The sequence below is a fragment of the Harpia harpyja genome, chromosome Z (assembly GCF_026419915.1).
Source record: "Harpia harpyja isolate bHarHar1 chromosome Z, bHarHar1 primary haplotype, whole genome shotgun sequence".
Classification (NCBI taxonomy): domain Eukaryota; kingdom Metazoa; phylum Chordata; class Aves; order Accipitriformes; family Accipitridae; genus Harpia; species Harpia harpyja.
Window position 1 is genome coordinate 19,308,610 of NC_068969.1, and position 21,728 is coordinate 19,330,337.

Sequence of the window (21,728 nt, forward strand, 5' to 3'; positions counted from 1 at the left end):
ACTTTATTGTGCTAAATTATACCCCCCTTCCTGCTTTGTGCTACATATCCTGATTTTTGTAGACAATGTGAGCTAGTGAAAGAAAAATACTTTGAAGAAGTATGTGATGGCTTTTGGGAAAAAAGTAGTAAATATTACTGTATTTCTAAATTAATGTGGCTTACGGAACCCAGAAGCCATTAGCTGTTTTCAGGCAACCCACCTACTTGAAGCCCTGGCTTCTGACAACAGCATTTTTGTTACCGACTTGGCTGGAATCTGTATATTATCTCCAAGTGAACACATTGACATCAGCAGGAACGTGTCTTGTGTGTTCAAAGAAACCAATGTTACAAAGAGCTGTTTTTCTGTCTTCGGGCAAGATACTCCTTGTATGTCTGTCTACGTATCCATCCATCCATCCTCTCCTTTTGAACATGGAGAAAGGCAGATCCGCTTGCCAGAAAGCGTCACAGGCCATGAGTGCCACAGATGCTGAATGCACAGCGGTGTTGGGTGCCGTTGCTGGAGCTGAGTTTGGAGTCTCAGCAGTAGTTGGGCACGTAAGCATCTTTAAAAGGTCTAAGGGTTCATTGCTGCAAGCTCCAGAAAATCCCAAGAGTGAGTTTCAGAGTATTTTTCCCTCCCTATCTAACACTGACATTTCTTTTTCTTTCCTACTTAGAATGAAAGGCCTTGCCAGTAAACTGTTATATTAAAATATGCTGGTAGGGGTATTGAACCACTCATGGTAGTATTTGACCTGGAATCAAAAATAATTTATGAATTTGAGAGGAAGTTTGTATGTCAAGGGGTGTGAATCAAAGCTTGTATTTCAGGCTTCCTTCCTAAAAGTCAGGAAATTCCTGGCTGAAAGCATCAAAATCCAGTTTATGGACTCAATGGCAGGCTATGAATTAAAACTTTCTGTTCTTTTCAGAGGAAAATATAAATAGGCAAGTAATGGAAATACTCTGTTTTAAAAAATACTCCCTTCCCTGAAAGGAGCCTATTTCAAGACTGAGGTGTAGAAAACAGCCTGTCTGCCTATCCCAGGTCTTTATAAAGGTCCTGTGAAGGACCTATAGGCAGCACGCTAAACCTTGTCTTTAAGAAGACTTCTGCTAGCTGCGTAAGGCTGTGACTTCTCTCTGCTTGTGTTTTTTCTTTAAGTGTGTGGGATTTTTGTTTCTTCTGGGTTTTGGGAGTCCTGTCTAGAGGGTGTGATATTCTCAGGAAAGACTTACTCTGCTTTAGCCATATCAGTGATCCAGAGAGCTGCTGCCCTTAACCACCATCACTGTCCCCATAGCGGCTGTAGCAGTAAGCCTGCTTTTGGCAAAGCAGCTTGTTTTTCCTGGGGGGCAGAGCTGCTTTTAGTTCTGCTACAGCCTCATGTGAAGTAGGGCTGTTCTGTTGAAGCAATGTTAGCATTTCAGGAACTGCTTTAAAGTTAATTCCTGCCTTGTTAAACAGAAAATTCTGAGAAGTGAGACTTCTGATTAAAAAAATACAGCAATCATCTATATTACCATAACTTACTAATTGAAAAGTTGTCCTTTGAGCAGTCTAATACTATTTTACTACAGTATTAATTTGACTATTTTACAGTGCTGCTTCCTGACTCCCACCAAAACTATACTCTTCTGAAATACCATGCTAGCCTGGGTCTCAAAGAAGCAATTTGTTCAGGGAAGGAGTAGAATGACCTTGAATGAGTCAGCACTTGTGTGTAGCAATCGTAAGTTTTCTATCCCCTTTGCTTTCTAAAAGGAAATGAATTCTGGACCACAAGCACCATTCATTGTGAGGCAGTTAATGGGCTCCATTCACATGAAAGTTCATATAGTCCTTAAGGGTTCAGCCCTGTATGGTTTGCTGTGTAAAAGGAAAAATAGTATTTAATCATGCAACTGTGGCTTTTCAAAAGAGTTTCTCTTTTTCTAATGTACATTGGCTTTTTGAGGGAAGAAAAGTGGTGCCTTCTGCTCTAGAGTGCTGCTTATTCAATAAGTGGCTGCTGTATGTGAAGTGCCGCCTCCTCCGTGGGTCACTGTTCAGAATTGCCTTCTGCCTTTCCCTGCGGTATTTAATGTAAGTAATGAGGGAAAAGCTTCCAGCCAGGGCTTCTGCCTGTTTGCAGGGCTTATCCTTAGGAAGCCTCTCTCTCTGAACTTGCGCCTTCCCCAGGAAAATTTATTAATTCCATTTATCTTCTTTGGTTAAAGGCGGTAGGCTGCGAGGACTGAGTTCTTGATGGCTCTGCATGATCTGAGCACACAGTGTCTAGATGCTCCGCTTTCAATACAGAGTGAGAAATGTGCTGACTGCTACCGGACCCAGGGAGTAATGACAGATAACTATTAGAGGAACACAGTTAATCCAACTGTGCATTTTCTTCTCTAGTAGCTGCAATTCCAGATAACATGCCTAAATAGCTATTAGTACCAGCTGTATATAAGCAATAGGCCACCAGATGGGGTAAGGCAGAAGCAGCTTTGGCTGTCACTCAATCAATTCCTTATTTGTGCCCATTTTTATTTTTTGGCTACGTTTCCATGATGCATTGACTGTGGCAGCAAAGGTGGCTGATGAAGTCCCTTGCAGCCCTGGTAGTTGCTGCCCCTGTGGTTACGCCAATATGTGCGTTTGTGGGGCCGCACTAAAAATTATGTGGGACTGCTGAGGCAGTTTGAGATTTTAAAAAAGGCCTGGTTTTGGAAAGAGCAGTGAGCTGATGTGGTAGGGCAAGAATAAGCAGCCGGACATCAGCACCAACACCTTCTCAGGCCAGCTCTGCCATTAGTGTAGAGCAGCAATGTGCTTTTGAAGTAAATTCCCAGTTGTCCCTACTTATTACATATTAGCTTATTTTTGCCTAGTGCTGTTGATGAGTACTAATTAGATTCTTGTCAGAGGAAATTAAACGAGAAGACCTCATGTTCTGCAGCCACTACTGGGAGTTCAGTCTGTGAGAGCAGACTAGAGCCAGTCTGACATCAACAGCTTGAAATGCATATAGTGTTCTGAACCGTTCCCCTGTGGGGTCCCACATCTTGCACTGTGCTGCCTGAGGGTGCACAGCTAGCTGTGGTGTCCTCGGGACTGGCTGCAGCTGTATCTGCCATTGTCAAAACCCAACTGTTTGCTATCGTGGATGTACTGGCATCTCCTCTGGCTCGTAGCAGATGTTAAAAAAACCCCCAAACTTTTACTTTTTTCCTCTGTTTAAACTTTATTTAATTTAAAATAAACAACATTCAGTGTGAGCTTATTTGCATTTCTGAAGCATTAAGATCTCTAAAAATATTTATTCCATCATGTGAAGTAGTGATATGCTAAAATGGGTTTATGCTTGAGGTTTAAAAAGGTTAAGGAAGGTGGGGAAGATTGAGTTAGGATCTAGTTAATTCACATCTAATCTCTAATTACATCTATCTAACTCTAATATCTGGTTGGCTTGAATTGGGTTATGTTCCCATAGTATTTCTTGGGTAGCTAAAACTTTGTGTATGTTATCAATCAGTGATGAGAGGTATGTTGTAAAATGCATGTCATGTTGTTTGTATTTTTTCAGTGTTAAAAGGAAATGCATGATTTTTTTACATAAATAAATATGGCTTCAGTGGAAGATACTATGCCTATTTCCCCTTGTGAACATAGTTCTGCTCTTGTAATAGCATTTGAAGGGTTACATTAGTGTGGGTCAAGTGCGGTTTAAAATAGGATTCTTCTGAGACCAAGCCTGGAGGCCCTGAATTTCTTTCTCAAAAGATGTTTTGATCTTCTGACAAAACTATTACTTCTGAATTTCTCGGCGATTCTTATTTGCAGCTAACCTTTGGAGAACTGGAATGATAACACACACTCTTTGTGTTTTGTGAGTGTGCCTCTCCTGGTGAGTTGTTGGCTTGTGCTTTTTTGAAGTTCAGATGGAACCATTGAAAAGAGTTTTCTGTAAGCTGTTTGGGAAGGTGGAATTTGGTGTCATGTAATAAAATGTGATTCCAGTCCTGCAGAAAGAGCCCTAACCCCAACCTTGGTAGGATTCCACGCAGTAAAGAATCAAGAGCTTGTAGTCCTTGCAGGCTGGAGGTCTTAGATGTGCTCACATGCTGAAAATGCTGCTGTGCCAGGGTATGCGTGTGTGCTGGAAGAGCATCGCAGCAGAAGTTTAGACTATCTTTTTATATAACCTATTTTTCAGAGTCTTTAAGTTTTTGTGATAAAGGACATGCTTGTGTAATATCTGTTGAGGTAATGATCCTGACTGCAGTTTTTTGTTACAACTGCAATATAAACAGGGCTACTGACAGCTAACTCATATTTTTGTCAAAAGATTTCAGTGGTTCAGGTGATGGTCCTGCAAGCGCCCCATCCTCTGGCCTGATGAAGGGTCACTTATGTGGACAGGAGCTTCTTATTTCACAGTGTAACTAATTATTTTCCTACCATATGTGAGATAACATGAGGAGAAGGGTTTTCAACAGCTCATCTCTGGAAGACATGGAGGGGCAGGTGTGGGGAAGGTTACAAAAATGGCTGAGTGGCTGGATGTTGTTTTTGTAAGTATAAAATAGATCATGATGCTACGTCTCTATGTATGTAAGACCCGAGATCTTAAAAGGGTTGAAATGTTGGCATCCTTGTTTAATAAATGAGCCGATGCTAGTCTTGTTTTTTCTGGGAGCCAGACGATAGCTACTGTCTGACTGTTGTGGGAATAAGATCATGGGGTGTAGAGGTGAGGTCATGCAACATAATGGCTATTTGCCTTAAATATGTCTTTGTGTTACAGAAGCATTATGGCAACATTCCTTTAGCTAAGAAATAACTAAAACACTAAGTTTCGTTGTGGTTTCTGGGTTTAAAATTAGAGTGGAATAAACATACTTAATTTCTTACTGTTGTTACCTTTAGTCTCTTGTGGCTACTGTGATGTCTGCTGTAGCACCTACTTGGTGAATGAGATGTCAGGAAATAAAAGATGTAATGTTGCTTAATGGAAGTGTCGGACATTAGCACTCTACTCCCTAGGAAGAGCCACCACCATTCAAAAGTAACCCTGACAGCGTTGGCTTCCAGTTTTGATGCTCTATGGCATCAATTTGTCCCCCTGGGTTAATTCCCCTCCAGAGCGGTGGCTTGCCACCCTGTACAAGGAGTGTACCCACCTTTGTGTCTTGCCAAAGTCCCCCCCAAAATCCCATTTCTGGTATTTGGCAGAATGCTTCAGATCATAGCCCGTTGAGTTTGCATGAAGGTGACTTGGATTATCTTACATTAGCGAACATGATGATCAAGCACTCTGAGGTACTGAAACTGTTTTATTATAACTCAGTAGGTTTTAATACAGTCATAAATAAAATCACAGCTCGTTGAGCAGAAGGATAAAAATCAAGGAGTTCGGTGGTAAGCCAGCTTGCATTTCCTTCACTTAAATGAAGTCAGCAATTTATTTTTATTTTAGGCTGTGTCTAATGATCATGTTAGTAGTGTGAATAAAATGGATGTATCTGGACTGCTTTATTCTTCTGCTTATTCAAGCCTTCCATATTGGGGCTGACATGAGACATCATTGGCTGTAGGCAAAGTGGTATAGAGCCCAGCTAAGTCGTTCTAATTATTAACTGTGACATGTAAAAGCCATGTTAACAGCATAAAACTGTTTTGAATTAACAAAACCTTCATTCTCTTGCTAACTTCTTTTTGTGGCACTGTGTATTTGTTGTAAAGCGGATAGCCTCGAAACAGGTGTGTTCCAGAACAAGTGTCCTTTGTGCTGTAGCCGGTGTGTTGCCAAGTGGTTTGTTAAAATAAATGGTCTTTTTGAAATTATTTTCACTCCTGTTTTTGGACGCTTCTTTAAAAGTTTCGGTAGGAAGGCTTTTCAGTAGATGCACAGGCCAAGCTGTTCCAGCACGCACTGCGTGGCACTGGTTGGGTTTGGTGTATTTGTTTTATGTTTTCGCATTTGGGTCGTGATTAGTGGCATGTTCTTGATATGTGCTTTGTAAGTGACCTTGAGAGCATGCTGCCAGTCTCACAGTCCCCATGTAATTATGTGAACAATGACTGTAGCAGTCTTTCACCTAGATCATTTTTAGACAAGTATGCAGCAAGTGTATATGTCTTTAGACAAGTATGCAACAAGATGTAGAGGTTGGACGGGATGACCTTTAAAGGACCCAAACTATTCTATGATTCTGTGATGTCCTTCTGACGTGCAGTGTGCCTCAAAACTGGGGAGTTTTTTTCCATTGAATATAATAATCCAAGAATTGGATTTGAGTTTACAAATAGCTTTTATTTGAAAAAGAGAAGGATGCAACCGTTTTCTGTTTGTGGCTTTTGGGTCTTTGATATATTTTGATCTAGTGCCGTCTTTACATCTCTCCCTATCTTGTGTTTCAGTGCTAAATGTTGAAATTTTGTAAATAAATACTTCAGTAGCCTACAGGCAATATTCTGAACACCAGTTCTTTCTCACAAGCTAGCGTTGTGGGCTTGAAAGACTTTTAAATCAAGCTCACTTCTTGCTTAGCCCCAAACTGCCAAAGATTACTTTCCTTAACGTTTGAAATTGTCTTGGCTCAAAACTGTGTCTCATATGCTATAAAATTGAGCAGCCTTTCACAAACCGTAGTGACAAATGAGACCAGTGTTGAGGGTATGGGTTTTTAAAATTTATGAAAGTAACAGATTGGGTTTTTTCCCCTTTCTTATACTTTTTATTTACAGGTTGGGCAAAATAGCCTATTTTTGCTTAAATTTCACCTGTGAAAAGTCAGTGTTGCATGACACACATTAAGACAAGTCTGTGAAGGGGGAAAGTAGATGTACTGCATTAAAATCTGCTTTTGGCCTGGAGACTTGAAGCTTCTTGTATTTTATTTATTAAAGTCTGGACAAGCAACCAACCTGCCCCATTCTGTGTGTGCGTAACTCCATGTCTCTAGGAAGGTGGTAATCAGGACTTTCATTTTAAAGTCAGCATGTGCTGCCTCTCCTTCTGTTTTAAGCTTAGTTCTGCTTACTTTTTACTCAACACCTTGTATAAAACTGGTTTCTGTTTTCTTCTTTGTTCATTTTCTACAAAGATAACATTATTTTTTACCCAGTCCCGCTTGTGTTCTGCGCATTTGACAAATGAGCAACCTGAGCAAAACCAGCTGTGGAGAAGGATGCCTCTTGTCACCTGCGGAAGCCTCCTTAGGGCATTGCAGGACTTGAGGAAAAACTCATGTTCATCCTTTTGTATAGCAAAGTGCATGCTGTCTCAGGTGTGGGCTCTAGAAACATACACAGAATCTCGAAATCCTTTGCACACGTGAAGGTTGATGTGATTTAAGTAGTGGTATGACCTGTCAAGGCCCCGCTGGGGAGAGGGATCTGTATTCTGCACCTCTTCCCTGCCATGGGAAATGCAGTAGAGTGAAATAATTGAAGACACCAGTCTTTCCAGCAGGCTTGTAGTGAACCAGAGACCTGGAAGTGAAATACTCTGTTGTGCAGGTCTAGCAGGGGTTACTGAGGGCTGGAACAGTGGCTGGATTAGTAACCCCTGTGAAATGTAACTGATAGTCTTGCTCAGGCTCTAAATACGTGACTGCAAGTTGAAGCTGGCACTGGCTAACACCGTGCTTGGCAACCTTAGGAGAAAGATAAGGTTCGACAAATACTTTTACCTCTCTAATGTGACTCTTTCAAGTCAATAGTGAGCTGTGCTAGAGTGGTCTGGTAAATCTCGTGTTGGTGTTGCTTGGGCTGTAGGAAGGGCGGATGATTGTGCCTGGGCTGTGAAAGGCTTTGCAAGGGGAAGCTGGGAGCAGAGATGGCTTCAGATGGCTTCAGATGGCTTCTCTCTCTTGCAAGAGAGCTTTTTGGAAGCAACTTTATGTCTATCTTTGACAGTTCCTGTAAGGAGGAGTCATTCATGTCCTGCTGTGAGCAATCTCAAACCCTCTAGTGCTGATGAGAGTGCTGCCCAGCTTCCTTATGAGAGAGGAGGATGGCAGAAGTGGATGTAAATATGAGGTGCTTGAATTAAGGTTTTTCTGTGGCAGTGCCATAATTCAAACTTGACTGTCAGATGCAGTTGTGTGGCTGATATTGTTGCCTGTTAGTCATAAAATATTTACACTCTGAAGCACCTCGGGTAGGTGAAATCAGAGCACAAGATTTGTGTCTGATATTTTATGGAGTCAATTACTTGTCTGTCCTAAAAGGACCTAAAAGGTTGCAATGCTTTTTGATATCCTCTCAGTAACTGTGTAAAATAAAAATCTATGGCTTGTGTGTTGGGAAGTAAACAGCTGAAATACTGGTTTCCTAACAAAAAAAATGCAGGACTTTGAAGGACTGTATCCTATCTGAAAGCCACACTTATGGAATGACAGCTAGCATGCCACTAACCTGTAAATTACATCAATTCCTGTCGCCTTAAGCAAATTTGGCTAACCTCTCTTTAATTTCCTTAGATACTGTTGTCATGTGCTTCTATAGCTAAAGCACAGATTTTAAATAGTAATCCACAAAAACTTTGTTCTTTTTGTCTGCTCCATGTCTTTCCCTTGGATAAAAAGTCACGTTACGCAGAGGAATTTTTGGTGATGGACAAAACAACCCCTAGTTGTATAAATGATGTTCCTTCTGTACAATGTGCCTTTTCTTTTTCATAACTATTTGTGCTTGAAGATGACTATTGGATCCGCTGTCATGGTTTAACCCCAGCTGGCAACTAAGTACCATGCAGCTGCTCGCTCACTCCTTCCCCCCACCCCCCCGGTGGGATGGGGAGGAGAATCAGGGAAAAAAAAAGTAAAATCTGTGGGTTGAGATAAGAACAGTTTAATAATTGAAATAAAATATAATAATAATAATAGTAATGGAAAGGAAGGTAACAAAAAGGGAGAGCAATAAAACCCAAGTAAAACAAGTGATGCACAATGCAGTTGCTCACCACTCGCTGACCGATGGCCATCCAGTCCCCAAGCAGCGATTGGCACCTCCCGGACAACTCCCCCCAGTTTATATACTGAGCATGATGTTCTGCGGTATGGAATATCCCTTTGGCTAGTTCGGGCCAGCTGTCCTGGCTATGCTCCCTCCCAGCTTCTTGTGTACCTCCTCGCTGGCAGAGCATGGGAAACTGAAAAATCCTTGACCTAGGATAAGCACTACTTGGCAACAACTGAAACATCAGTGTGTTATCAATGTTACTCTATACTAAATCCAAAATACGGCACTGTACCAGCTACTAGGAAGAAAATTAACTCTTTACCAGCCAAAACCAGGACATCCACTTAGACTGCAATCACGATGCGAGATCTTAAATAACTTTCTCGTACCTGCCTTGGTTTTCAAGTTCAGAGGGTTTTTTGGATGAATTAAGTAACGAGGGAGTTTTCTTGTCGTAACTGATGTAATTTCCTTGCGTTGGCTATGTCCTAAGGTAAAATCCTGGAATCAGCTCATCCTGCCTGTCATTCCCCAGTCAATACAAGTAACTCTTCACCTTTTTCTTGCTCTTGGGCTTTCTGGTCAGTGTTCTGGCCACTGTTCCTGGGTTATAGACTAAAAGGAGAGCAAATATGCTCTAGAAAAGATGGAGGGAAGGGGAGAACAGCAGCTGGAGAAGTTACTGAATAGGTTTATTCACAGTGGCCCTATGGGGAATGATATATCACAACGAAATCAACTTAATTTTGATTACATTTCAAATAATGAGGTAGCTGCTCCATCTTGGAGGACTGGAGAGGTTTCAGAAAGTAAGAGGACTGAACTTCTCATGCGAAGCTACTTCAGGCAACTGACGTCCTTAGGGGGAAAAATGTGATGCTGTTGCTTAATGTTTGAATGCAGCATGTGGGAAAATGTCTTTGAGAATGAGTTAAACCATTGTCTGGCTGGTTGTTTGGATTGCTCCGAGTTGGGTGGTAGAAGGGTTCTTCCTGGCATTGCAGTGAAACCCATGATCAATATTTTAATGAAATAATGGAAGGTTTTTATGGTCTTTAGGATTTTCAGACTTAGTGGATCAAGCTGTGGTGAATGTGACTTGCAGAATCTTGAACCTGGATTAGAAAACTTTAGGAGAATAAATCACTCAATGCAAGAGGCACTAATTAGTTATCTTTCTCATATGTCTTTTTTTTTTTTCCCCTCCTAGCCTGAAAGGACAGACACCTATTTATACAGCTTTCTGTTTTTATTCAAAGTCCTAGAAAACAATTTGTTGCTGCTACTATTGGTTTTTTATCCTTGAAAGTAGTGTGTTGAAGCAGCTTTAAAAAGCAACTTTGAAGCCCTGGACTAGCGTGTTGAACAGGCTTTCTGCTGCAGTAGACCCAGCTGAAGCCTGTAGCCCTTGGAAAACACTTCAGTGGATGTGGTTTTGTATCATTTTTCTTTGGGTACCATTAATTGTTAAATGACACAGAATTTTAACCTTTCTTAAAAATCCCATGACATTTAGCTGTCTAAGCAACAACAAGTTCTATTGAACTGAGAAAACTGACCAAAAAGTATTTTATTTTTAATTATAAACTGTAAGTCCTAAGGCAATTTACTTGAAACAAATGGTCTTTTTAATTTAAAAAAATAAAAAAAATAAAAATGGGGTTGGGGGGAAAAGGACTCTTCCCCCTTGGTTAGCTGTCCTCTGTAAATCTCTGTTATGTCCCTGTGCCCAAGCCTATCTCTGCTTAAATGAAGCATTAAGTGGTTTGGCTTTATTTTCACAGGAAGGTTCAGTGATGGTTTTGGTGAGAAGAATCTCCTTCTGTGTGGTTTGGGGAATGGGAATGTGCTCCTTCCTAGTTCGTGGGGCCCAGAGGAGCGGGGCAGCCCAAGAGCTGCTGGCATCACGACGGCCTTCCATCACTTGCGTCGCACCAACGGAGGATTTCGGGCATCTTCAGCTTTGCGTGCGCAGGCGTGAGGTCTCCGCTGCTTAACTCTGCGTCCCGGTTCTTCGCAACTTGCTTTTCGCTAGGAAACGGCGGTTGTGCCCTGTAAGCTCAGCTGGGAGGAGAAGAGCAGGGGAAGCTGTTTTGGCTGCACGAATGGCTCCCGTCCGACCAGACCAGCTGGGTCTGAGCGTGGCAGAGGCTGGCCGCGGTGCCGCCTCTGGGCGCAGGACCCGCGGCGAGTCCCCGGCGTGGGGATGGACGGGGGCTCTGGGGTGGTGGTGGCCTTTCCCAGAGCGGGGTGAGAGAGATGGGGCTGTGATATCTGCCATGACAAAAGGGGGGAGATGAAGAGTGGGGAAGGCGAAGAGGCGGCGAAGGACGTCCTGGGGCCAGGAGACCTGGGCAAGCAGGGCTCCCTGAGGTGGGACGGGGCCACTGTCCGCAGGGTGGACGGGTCCTGCCCTGGCATCGGGGTTTCGAGTGTGGCTAGTTCAGAACCGGCTTTGTTCTCCTCACATTCGTCAAGTGTTTTCTTCCTGATGGTTTTTCTACTTGGCCTGGTTGCCTTTTCTTCACTTCATGCAAACGCTGCAGGAACATGAGTAAACCAGGAGTAGTCTGGGTATCTGCAAAAGTTTTGGTGATGAAATCGCATGTTAAATTGTTCAATAGTTACAGGAAAGACCACAAGCGAGTAAAACAGCTATTAAGTACTTCAGAGTTTTATAACTTTGGTATTTTGGGGGGGTGGGGTGGTTGTTGGTTTTTTGTTTGGTTGGTTGGTTTTTGGGTTCGGGTTTTTTTTTTTTTAATATAGCACCTAAGGCCGTACATACAAAACTGCTCTGTGATCACGCTGAAATAGATAATTTTCTTCATATTTCTCCCTGGATGGTAAGAGAAGTTTGAAAGTAGTGGTACTTGGAGATGTGGCAAGTAACACATTGTGATTTTAAGTAGTAACTGAGATGGCAAAACCAGTAAGCAGTGTAACACAGTAACACAAGTAACACAAGCAGTAACACAAGATATGCTGGGTTTGTGCTTGCTTCCTGCAGTTACCTGTTTCAAACAGATCAAACCCGTGCATGGACAAATTCATAAGTATGTAAATAACACAGGCCAACTAACTTAGCCTAGTTACCTTCATTGAGAAGTACTTGGTGGGTCAAAGCTTGATCCTGCAGCAACTAATCAACTTCCAATGACAGTTGGACTTGATGATCTTAAAGGTCTTTTCCAATCTAAATGATTCTATGCTTCTATGAACTTGAAGTTTTCCTAGAGGTTGATAGGTATTTAAGCCACAGCTAATTACTGATTTTCTTTTTTTTTTTTTTTTTTTTAATTCTGGTATATGTTCCCTGTTATTTTAATCGTTAGCCACTTAGTTTCTGGATTACACTGTGTAAAATGCATTGGCCAAGCCACTAGGCTTCCCTGCCCTGTGCTCTTCCCAAGAGGGAACTCTGCTGTATGCCTCTACAAAAGGCATTTGGTCCATGCATACCCACTGGGAGTGGGGATGCACTGCTCTGTTGCCATGTAGCACTTCCAAGTTCTTGCCATCATTAGCAAGTTATTAGTAAATTAAGTCTGAGTGATTCGCAGCAAGACTTGACAGGAGGAGCAAATAGGAGAAGTATTGTTTCAGCTGCTTGTGTGGCTTCATACAGAGGAACTATTTGAGCCATATGCTTTGTGCTTAAGCACGCAGCTATGCTTCGTGTTTAAATTTCTGAGCCCCCGATCACCTTAATGGGAAACATTCTTAGTTTTTCAAATTGAAGGGAGCATGTGGGTCTGCTCAGGAGTCCTGTCACTGATGTATAATGTAATACAAGGATTTTGAAGAATGTAGTCTGAAGTACACCTAAAATTCCCACTGATACAGTGTGTATGCTTAAAGCTAGTGAAAGCCATTGATTAAATATTTGCCTGATTGACGCTAGACCCAAAGACTGGGAAACACCTGCTCTATGTATATGGGTTATTACCATTGTTTCTATGATATGGAAGAAAATAGGCAGCTTCTCAGGAGCTGGTTTTCCCCTACTCAGATACTTGAACTGGATGTATGTGCTGGAATTAGCAATCATGTTGAGATTAGTGAAGGTACGAGAAAGCCTTTCCCCTGCTTGAGATAACATTGTTCTCCAGGACACTCCAAAGGGTGAGGGACAAGTGCTGAGTAATCAGCGTGGCTCCATCCAGGACTTTTCCAGCTCAGCTCAGCCTTGTAGGGCCTAAGCTGGGTTACATCTGGGTGCAGTCAAGCTGATTTCTTTATACTGCTTTTCTCAGTGTTTTAGCTCAAGAAAAAAAACATACTAGCTCACTGTCAGCATGGCAAGAATGGATGGAGCTTGAATCGCTGACCTGTGAGACTCGTAGTGCAGGAGTACCTGGTGCAATGGTAGTGCATGGAGCCAGCCCATGGAGATGAGTGGAGATGCTGCTGAGCTGGCATTGGAGGCTGCTCTGGCATGAAACTGTTTCTGGGCCTCTACTTCTAAGGCAGTGTTATTCGGCTACCCATGTCAGCAGTAGCTTGATAGCCATGCAAATTGAAAATGCACCTGAATACAAATTGACAGTACAGCCTTCTTCCAGGTGTTTCTGGGCTGAATCCAGGCTGTAGGCTGCCTCTTGGCCATCCTTAGATCTGTAGTTCCTCGTAGCCACATTCTTCTGTTACTATGGTGTGATAAACTTAGCTGGTTTTGTCACCTTGTCTTAAATAATTTCCAGAGTTCTGCAGGTGGTACTTCCATTACTTCTTGCTTGCCAATACCAAAATGTCCAAAAACCAGTGTTCTACTCAGTTTAGTAATGTTACAGCAAAGCTTGGGTTGAGATTCCTGGAGATGGTTGGAGATCCAGACAATTCAGTTTCAAGTTGTTCCATTTTTATTGCATGTCCCCATTCAGACACATTTCTTTGCGAGTGTATCCAAACCCATAAATAGTTGTCCTCTTACACTTTGTATCTCATGAATCTGGGAGAACAACAAGAACTATGCTTCGCCCCAAAGGCAAGAAGGGGCCGAGGACCAAAATTAGATCTTAATTAAGTCAAAGCTTTTATTCATGGTTTCAAAATTGGGGTAGTGGAATTTTGGTTTCGGGTTTGTTTTGCAGCTCTTTGCTTGTGAGATAGTTTGTCAAAAAGTGAGACTGCTTTATGGCTTCTCTGCAGGCTGACCATGACTGGTACATCTTGGGACATTTGCCCAGGTAGGCACATTTGGGCTCTCTTTGATGTACAGACTGCAGAAAAGGATGCTCTAGGCTAAAGACAGAGGTAGTCTCAATAAAAAGCACTGAGTTCATAAAGATAGTCCCCACCAGATTTCAATGATGGAGCTCATAAGGCAGCTTGAGAGGGCAGTAAGTGACACAACGAAGGATCAAACTGAATTTTCTCGGATGTCTTACGTGTAGCCTGTTGAGCCTCACATTTGGCAAGAGCAAGGGTAGTTGAAACTGTCCAAGAAGGAACGTGCGTGAAGCTGTTTCCATCTTGCGGGAGCTCCTGTCCTTGTCGCACTGACATGCAGGGTGGGAATAGTCATGTCGCATTCATCTCCATTCAGAGAATAATTGTATGTTCTTGTATTCAAATGTGAAAGTGGGTTTGACCAGCTGTGGATTGATTAAAAGGAAATCTTCAGTCCCTGAATCTCTCCTTTGCATCATTTTGGTGCAATTTAATGCCAGAAAAGGCAGTTCTCTGTGTTCTTTGGTTCACTACGGGACTTGTGTGTGAAGGCGACATGTCCTTGGAGAACTGTGCCTATCTAGTGTATAATGACTATGGTTCTTCTGGTAGGTTTTTTCTGTAAAGGCAATAGAGCATCTTATCCGCTGCCGCTGATTTGAAGCCCAGACACCTGACAGTAAATGAATTTCCTCAGAGTCACTTGTTGCCCATGTGTAGCAAGAGTTGACTCTATGTGAAAACGTGGTCTACTGGATAACTGTTCAGAACACTTCCAGAAGGATATACCTTTTTCTGTGAGCCAAAGTGACTGTGTGGTGTGTCAGGAATTAAATTGGCTAGATTATAATTTGCCTTTGCAGTTATGCTGCACACAAATATGCAGTAGTGTTTATCTAGCTGTTAAATTTACTGTAAGGGTGGGCAGAGCAAGAAAGATTCCCTGCCCACCCCCCCCCCCCCCCCAAAAAAAAAGGATAAAAAGAAAAAAGCAGACAGTAGCTTCTGAACTGCAGCTGAAACCTGTTGCCCTGTACCAGAGAGGATGCACTTCTTAGCAAGATTAAAATTCTCAGAGAACAGTTACACTTCTGTATTAAGTAGAAATCTGCAACTTAAAAGTTTGAGAAAGAACGCAGCTCCTTTGTTTAAGGTTCACAACTTTTTTTCTCTTGCCTTCCTTGGCATACTGAAGGCAGCACAGCCCATTAAAAAAAAAAAACAAAGGAGTAGCAAAATAACGCTAACTATTCTGATGTAGTATAATATAACAAAATCTTGGGTAAAGTGTGTTCTTGTGGAATAAGTATGTGTTTTGCCAACAAAAATCCTATGTCATTGTGTGTTTCAAAACTTGACATGTAGTGGAGTCAGTTCAGTGTATTAGTACATATTATAAATAATATAATATTTGATGATGCACAGTTGAGTTGTGGACCTTGGAATTTTGCAGGTCTCTCTCCTGGGAGCGTGGGGAGTGGGTAGGAGATGGGTGCAGAGAGGAGAGGCTTTGCTTCATCCCTTCACCACAGGAAAAGGAATGTGCAAATTGTGTCAGACGAGTCGGGCTTGTTTTTAAAATAACATATTCAAAGATAAGTGTTATGAAAATAACTCGTTTACTGATAACTTTATCTACTCAGAAGATGAAAATTTAAGTGAAAAATAGACTTATCTGGATAGCGTAACTCTTACCACTGGTGACAGGAAAATTGATAACACAGTTTGGGACTGACAAAGCAAGTGTTGTACTTATCACAGCAGACTTCTGTATTGTGTTGTCTTGTAATTTAGTGCAACAAATCAGATTAAACTCTCTAGAAAGGCTATCTTAAGTGTGCTTCCCTGTGCAGCAGAGACTTTGGAAAATAATGCAAGTTGAGCAGCTTTTGATGCCTGTGCTTGAGTACAATCTTTGGTCAAGGGGTTGGACAGAAAGAAAAAGTAAGTTCTGGAAGGTGTAGGGACTGTGCACAGTACTGTGACTCTTGTACCAGTGCAGGTAAGTGCATTTGGGACACATTTTAGCCCATTGTCAACCATTGCTGAACTGGAAAACTTCTTCCAGCTATAGACTGAGACAGAACTAATGGGCTCTGAAGCACCAGGGAGGCTGAGGATGTGGTAGAGCTTTTTCAAGTCCTTTGTGTTCAACGGCAGGTCTTGGGTGGACCAGCGGCTGTGCAGGGCAGGGCAGTGGACTGCTGCACCTAGAAGCTGAAGGTAGGACTGCGTAGCCCCATGGGTTTATCCAGTGCACCCCACTGCCAGGGGATGCGCATTAGGCTCGCAGGACATTTGTTCAGTTATTTCTTACTTCGTACTTAAAAACTTTTAACCTTACTGCTAAAGAAAAATGCCATTGTCTATTAGTACGACTGGAATGAAAGATGAATAGTGAATTAGCCTTGAGCAAACTGTCAATCTGACTTTGATAGCCCATCACTTAAAAGGTCCTTTTATGTTTATGAAAAAGCATGATGTCAAAGCCAGGGGAAAAAAAAATACCAATACTTAGGGCTAAACTTGCATAGTTTCCAAGAAAAGCCCCTGTGTGAACTGTTTGTTTCTCTACATGCATGGCTAATTAGCGTAGGATACTATAAGTCTGGGCAGTGGCATTCAAGTTTCTTCTGCTGTTTTGGGGTAGCTTGTTTATGGTGCTTCCATATGTGAATCCCTCAAACTGGAGTAGCGTAGAGCAAAGGATATTGCAGTCGCTTCTCTCGTAACCTCTAAGTAGTATGCTGGAAATGCTTGAGTATAATCATTATCAGGTGAGTTGTTATTGCAGACTTACTTTAAAACCTGTTGCTAAGAAGGCTTACAGTATACAGGAAATCCTTTTCCTCTGGTATCTAGTATGCTTTATTTAATTTCTTCCACAAAGATAAGTGGGGAACATACGTGGTCACTTGTAACAGCAAAAGTCAGTTTAATAGAACTGTTCTAAACCAAAAAAACTTCTCAGGGTATTATTATATTTTGGCTTGTCTTCTACCTTCTGATAAAAACATTAATGGTCAAAGAAAGGTGACAAATAGTTTCCAGGATATGGTGAAAATTTTGCATGGAAAAAAATTGCCTTTCTTCTCTTGCTTATTTAGGGTGTGTAAGAATAGTTCAGTATGAGGTTTTTGGTATTTTGTATAAAAAAAAATTGTAAGTACTGAAAAGCTTATCTTAAATACAAAAATAGCTGTTGCTGAGGACAGTGATTGATCTGAACTGAAACACTTCTTTTCTTGCATCTTATTTGCATAATGTGTTTATAAACAGGCTGTCTTATTTGTATATGATTCAGGCCATATATCTGAGATATAAATAATTTGTAGGCAAAAAAATGGTGTATTCCCTTTTTTTTAACCAATGTGTTACTTTAAAAAAAAAACCAAAACAAAAACCAACAAACCTTTTGATCTCTCTGTTACATGACATCTGATAAAGGATAGCAATCCATACTATTTGGTTTTAATTGGTAGCTACAAACAAGTAAAATGAGTCCTGCAGTGCAACTTGTTTCTCCATATTTTAGTGAAAACTAAATGTTGCGTAGCTGAAGGTCTGAACGGAGAACCGTCTGTTCTGGAGTATCTGTATAAACTGGAAAACCTGAGCGTTGGCTTTAAGTGAAAATCTCACATTGTAGAAAAATAAGTGGAACTTCTTGGTTTACCATTAATAAGTCAGTTATTGAAACACTAGCTCATAAACTGATTTCTTGCCACCAAATGTGAATTAGTGAAGCGCTGCTGACTTCCTTGGGGACGTACAGGTTTGTACTTTTAAGTCAAATGCTTAGCTGGTATATATGTCACAAATGTATAGCTCAAATCAATAGCACGTATAATGATGTTGTAAAACAATAAAGTACTTTTAAATTTGTGTCATACAGGTGCAGACTCACCTTGAGAATCCAACGAAGTACCATATTCAGCAAGCCCAGCGGCAGCAGGTAAAGCAGTACCTCTCTACCACTCTAGCAAATAAACATGCCAACCAAGCCCTGAGCTTGCCATGTCCAAACCAGCCCGGTGATCATGTCATGCCGCCTGGAACTGGAAGCAGCGCGCCCAACAGTCCAATGGCTATGCTTACCCTTAACTCCAACTGTGAAAAAGAGGTAATACACTCTCACCCTGCATATTTTTCAGTAAAATGGAATTGCAGTCTGCTTGCTTTCTGTTTTAAACCGTATTTGATCATGTTAAGATGTTATGTTTATCTTCTTTTCTGAACTGTTCACTTTGAAAATGCGACCACTATCTCTGTGTCTGCCTGATGAATATGTATTTGCATAGAACATTTTGGCAAAAAAACTGTGTCCGACTAACTTCCTCTTTTTTGAACTATTGTAGCTAGTTATTGAAACTACTTACTTTTTGGTTTTTTCCTCCCCCTTGCTTGATGCACACAGTGAATAATTGACCTTTGGAGAATACAAAGCAGTTTTGTAAGCTGTAGCTTTCTGCAATAATGTTATTTATGGCTCTTTCTACACTGAATGAGCTTAGCAAAAATAACTGAAAAACACAAAGCTTTTTGAGCTATTTTAGATAGTTTTACAGTAAAATTTGAGCAAGTCTCTTGGGTAGCTGGAAGGCCAGATTATCCCAGCTAATATACCCTAAAATGTTACTGTTTGCTGTTTCATGGTGAGCTCAGTGCTGCAAATAAAAGACTTCACTAGCCTATGCCTAGAAGTCCTTTGCAACCTTGTCTTAATCTTTGCTGGCAAAAACTTAGTTGGATGTGACACGTGTGCTCACATGCTGAAGGAAGATGATTGAAAGTTATTAACAAGTGTAAGAATCACGTCAATAATTTTGTAACTTGACAAATAGAAGACAATTGTAGAGCTCCTCGTGTCCTCTCATCCTCCCCCCTCAAGCCTTTGTGCCAGATTTTTTAATACAGATGCACTCTGTGAGGAAAACGTTATGCAACTTTGAGAAACAGTTATTACAGAACATGTTTTGCAGATGCAAGAGAAATTACTTGTGCTCCGTAGCTTCAAAAGAAAAGAAAATCAAATAGTTCCACCCTATCATCCCAGTTGTACCCAAGTCTTTTTTTTCCTCAAGTTATTTATAGCTTCACTTTGCTGTGTCATCAGGCACATGTGTGCATGACACTGTTTCAATCGTGCTCTTTTTGGGACGGAGACTGTGCCATGAACTCAGATCCATGCTTTGCTTTTTCTTTGGTTTTTTTTTTTTTTTTTCCCCCCTTCTTTTTTTCCTTTTTATTTCTGCAGGGATTTTATAAATTTGAAGAGCAAAGCAGGGTTGAGAGTGAGTGCCCGGCTCTGAATACACACTCACGAGCATCATGCATGCAGGTACTGGATGACACAGGAGTTGGAGCACAGGTCCCCTTTCTAATGAGCATGTTTCTTTGAAGTTATGTTGAAGAATAAACTTGCCCCGTAGTGTCTTTCAGAAGCTGAATATAAGATGTATTTAAGGAATAAACCAATGTTTATTAGCATTGATGTCAAAAGTGCATTAAGACATCCGAAGAAGGCTAGTGCTTTTCTAGCACTGTAATGCTATAGCAGAAGAACGTATCAACCATGCTTTAAGGTCTCACTTCAGGAAATCTTTTCTAATGCACTCTTCTCAAGATTGCATGTATGTGTTCTTGTCCTGATAGTTTCTATGACCACATTTCTATGCAGATCACAGTTGCATTTAAAAAAATGATATGAGAAGGTTTTAATCCGTCCATGATAATTTGTCCTCAGTAGTCATCCTATTTTATTTTATTTTATTTTATTTTTTCAGCTAAGGGTTTTTTACTTCTAGTAACGAGACTTTGGATATGGGCTGTAACTCTTAGTTCCTTTCTTGCCCTCACTTGCAGTCAGTGTAATTGGTTCTGATCGCACTTTCTGGAGCTGATATAAAAATCCCATATAGTACTATTTCTACCATCAGCGTTATGCATTGATTCTGTAGATGACTGTCATTTAAGCTCCTTTTTTATAGTGAGCAAAAAGGAAATAGTCAATCCTGCGGGACAGTTTGGAGCACCTGCACGGGTTTCTCCTGCCCGTGCAAGAGCTAACAAAGGCACTTTCCAGCCCAGCCCCAGCAAGACGATTGCTTGCATCCAACTAAAATCATCTCCCAGATGCTCTTGGGTGGCGCTTCCTGGGAGGGTGTATGAGGGACACGAATCCAACGGATTTTGTTGTCTGTGGTGGGCAGCCTGTCACCCAGCAGCAAGCCTTTCCCTCTCCTTCCCCTGCGGGTGTCAGGGGCTTGGACGTTACTGTCTGTATGCGGGTTTTGACCCCACAACTAGAGGAAGGAGGTGGAGGGTAGGCAGGCAGTGCTGCACGGGGGAGAGGGTTTCACATCGTTAGCGTGGCTCGTTTTATGGGGAGCTACCTCCTCTGCCGTACCTGGGAGGAACAGTGTGTCCGTGGGCAGGTAGTGCAGGGTAACTGCTGGTGGGAGGAGTGGGTTAGACCACGAAGCCTCAGCTTTCTCATGACCTGAATGTCCTGGCTGAATAGCGGGAGTCATGGCTGAGGGACTGGATTTGGTGCGTGGCAAAACTGCACAGGCACCTCTGCTTGGGCCCATGCTGCAGAGAACCAGTGTGTGGCTGGAGTGCTTTGCCAGGCCTCTGTATCCTCGTGGTTTTGGTAACTGCTTTGTTTTTCTTTGTCCACCTTTTCTGCTGCAGATGGATGATGTGATCGATGACATAATTAGTCTGGAGTCAAGTTACAATGAAGAAATCCTTGGCTTGATGGACCCAGCCCTGCAAATGGCAAATACGGTACAATGGTCCTTTCCTTCTCGTTTCCCTGTTAAGTCTAATTCTCTTTCCCTGAGAGAATGCAAAACTGTAGCATGCGTTTTTTTCCAAGCAATTAAGTAGTTATTGTATTGTCCCATAAAGTGTAATTAGTTTTTCTTTGAAGAGCTGAAGGTATACAGTTGCAATGAAAAATGTGAGTTTCAAAACACAAGCTGGAGTCAGGTCGAGGCAATACAAGGGACAATTTTGCTTTTCTTATTTCAAAGTCGGGTTAGTCTGTGAGAGGATTGTAACAGAGGAGTGAACTAGGCTAACCAGAGTGAGCTCATACCCATTCATATTTAAAATCGCCATGGTCATTATACTTGGCTTTGGAAAGCCTAGAAGAAACCTCTGGCACCCCAGGTTCCTGTATCTTACCATGTTCAGTTAAGAAATTGTACACCATGCTTAAGCACATGTTAGCATCCCTATCCAGAGACACTCTAGTTTAACTGTTAGCTCTAACATCATAGCTGTAGCTTAACCTGATTTCAAATGGAGAGAAGGCCCTAGCTAGATGACAGCAAAGATGTTACAAAATTTAGGGGGAGAAAAAATAATTAAAAAACCAACCTTCAAAACAAACAAAAGGGGAAGGAATAAAGAAGCTTAAAAACCGAACGGGAGAAGGGGATGTAGGAAGCCTGTGACAAAAGACAAAAACACAGAGGTGCGAAAGTCGGTGAGTGAGGGAAGGAGCAGGTTACCTCTGAGTTGCTGTTTCTGGTTGCTGGTTCACATTGCTGCGAGCATTAATATAATCGTACTTCTGGCATAATCTTATTTTGATCTTTTGTGGA

The 21,728-nt window shown here is 41.7% G+C and overlaps 1 protein-coding gene across 13 annotated transcripts in view; it reads left to right on the forward strand.

The window, feature by feature from the left end:
• The window catches only part of MITF (melanocyte inducing transcription factor), a 112,578-nt gene that overhangs the window by 72,642 nt on the left and 18,208 nt on the right, over window positions 1–21,728 (forward strand). For 8 of the 13 annotated variants that reach the window (XM_052776171.1, XM_052776169.1, XM_052776172.1 and 5 more), the window contains 3 exons: window positions 18,008–18,235; window positions 19,370–19,453; window positions 20,809–20,904. In XM_052776171.1, the coding sequence (XP_052632131.1) occupies window positions 18,008–18,235; window positions 19,370–19,453; window positions 20,809–20,904 (408 nt within the window). Of the gene's footprint in view, window positions 1–16,686; window positions 16,890–18,007; window positions 18,236–19,369; window positions 19,454–20,808; window positions 20,905–21,728 lie in introns of those variants that run through there. The other 5 variants (XM_052776174.1, XM_052776167.1, XM_052776168.1 and 2 more) reach the window with 3 other exon arrangements.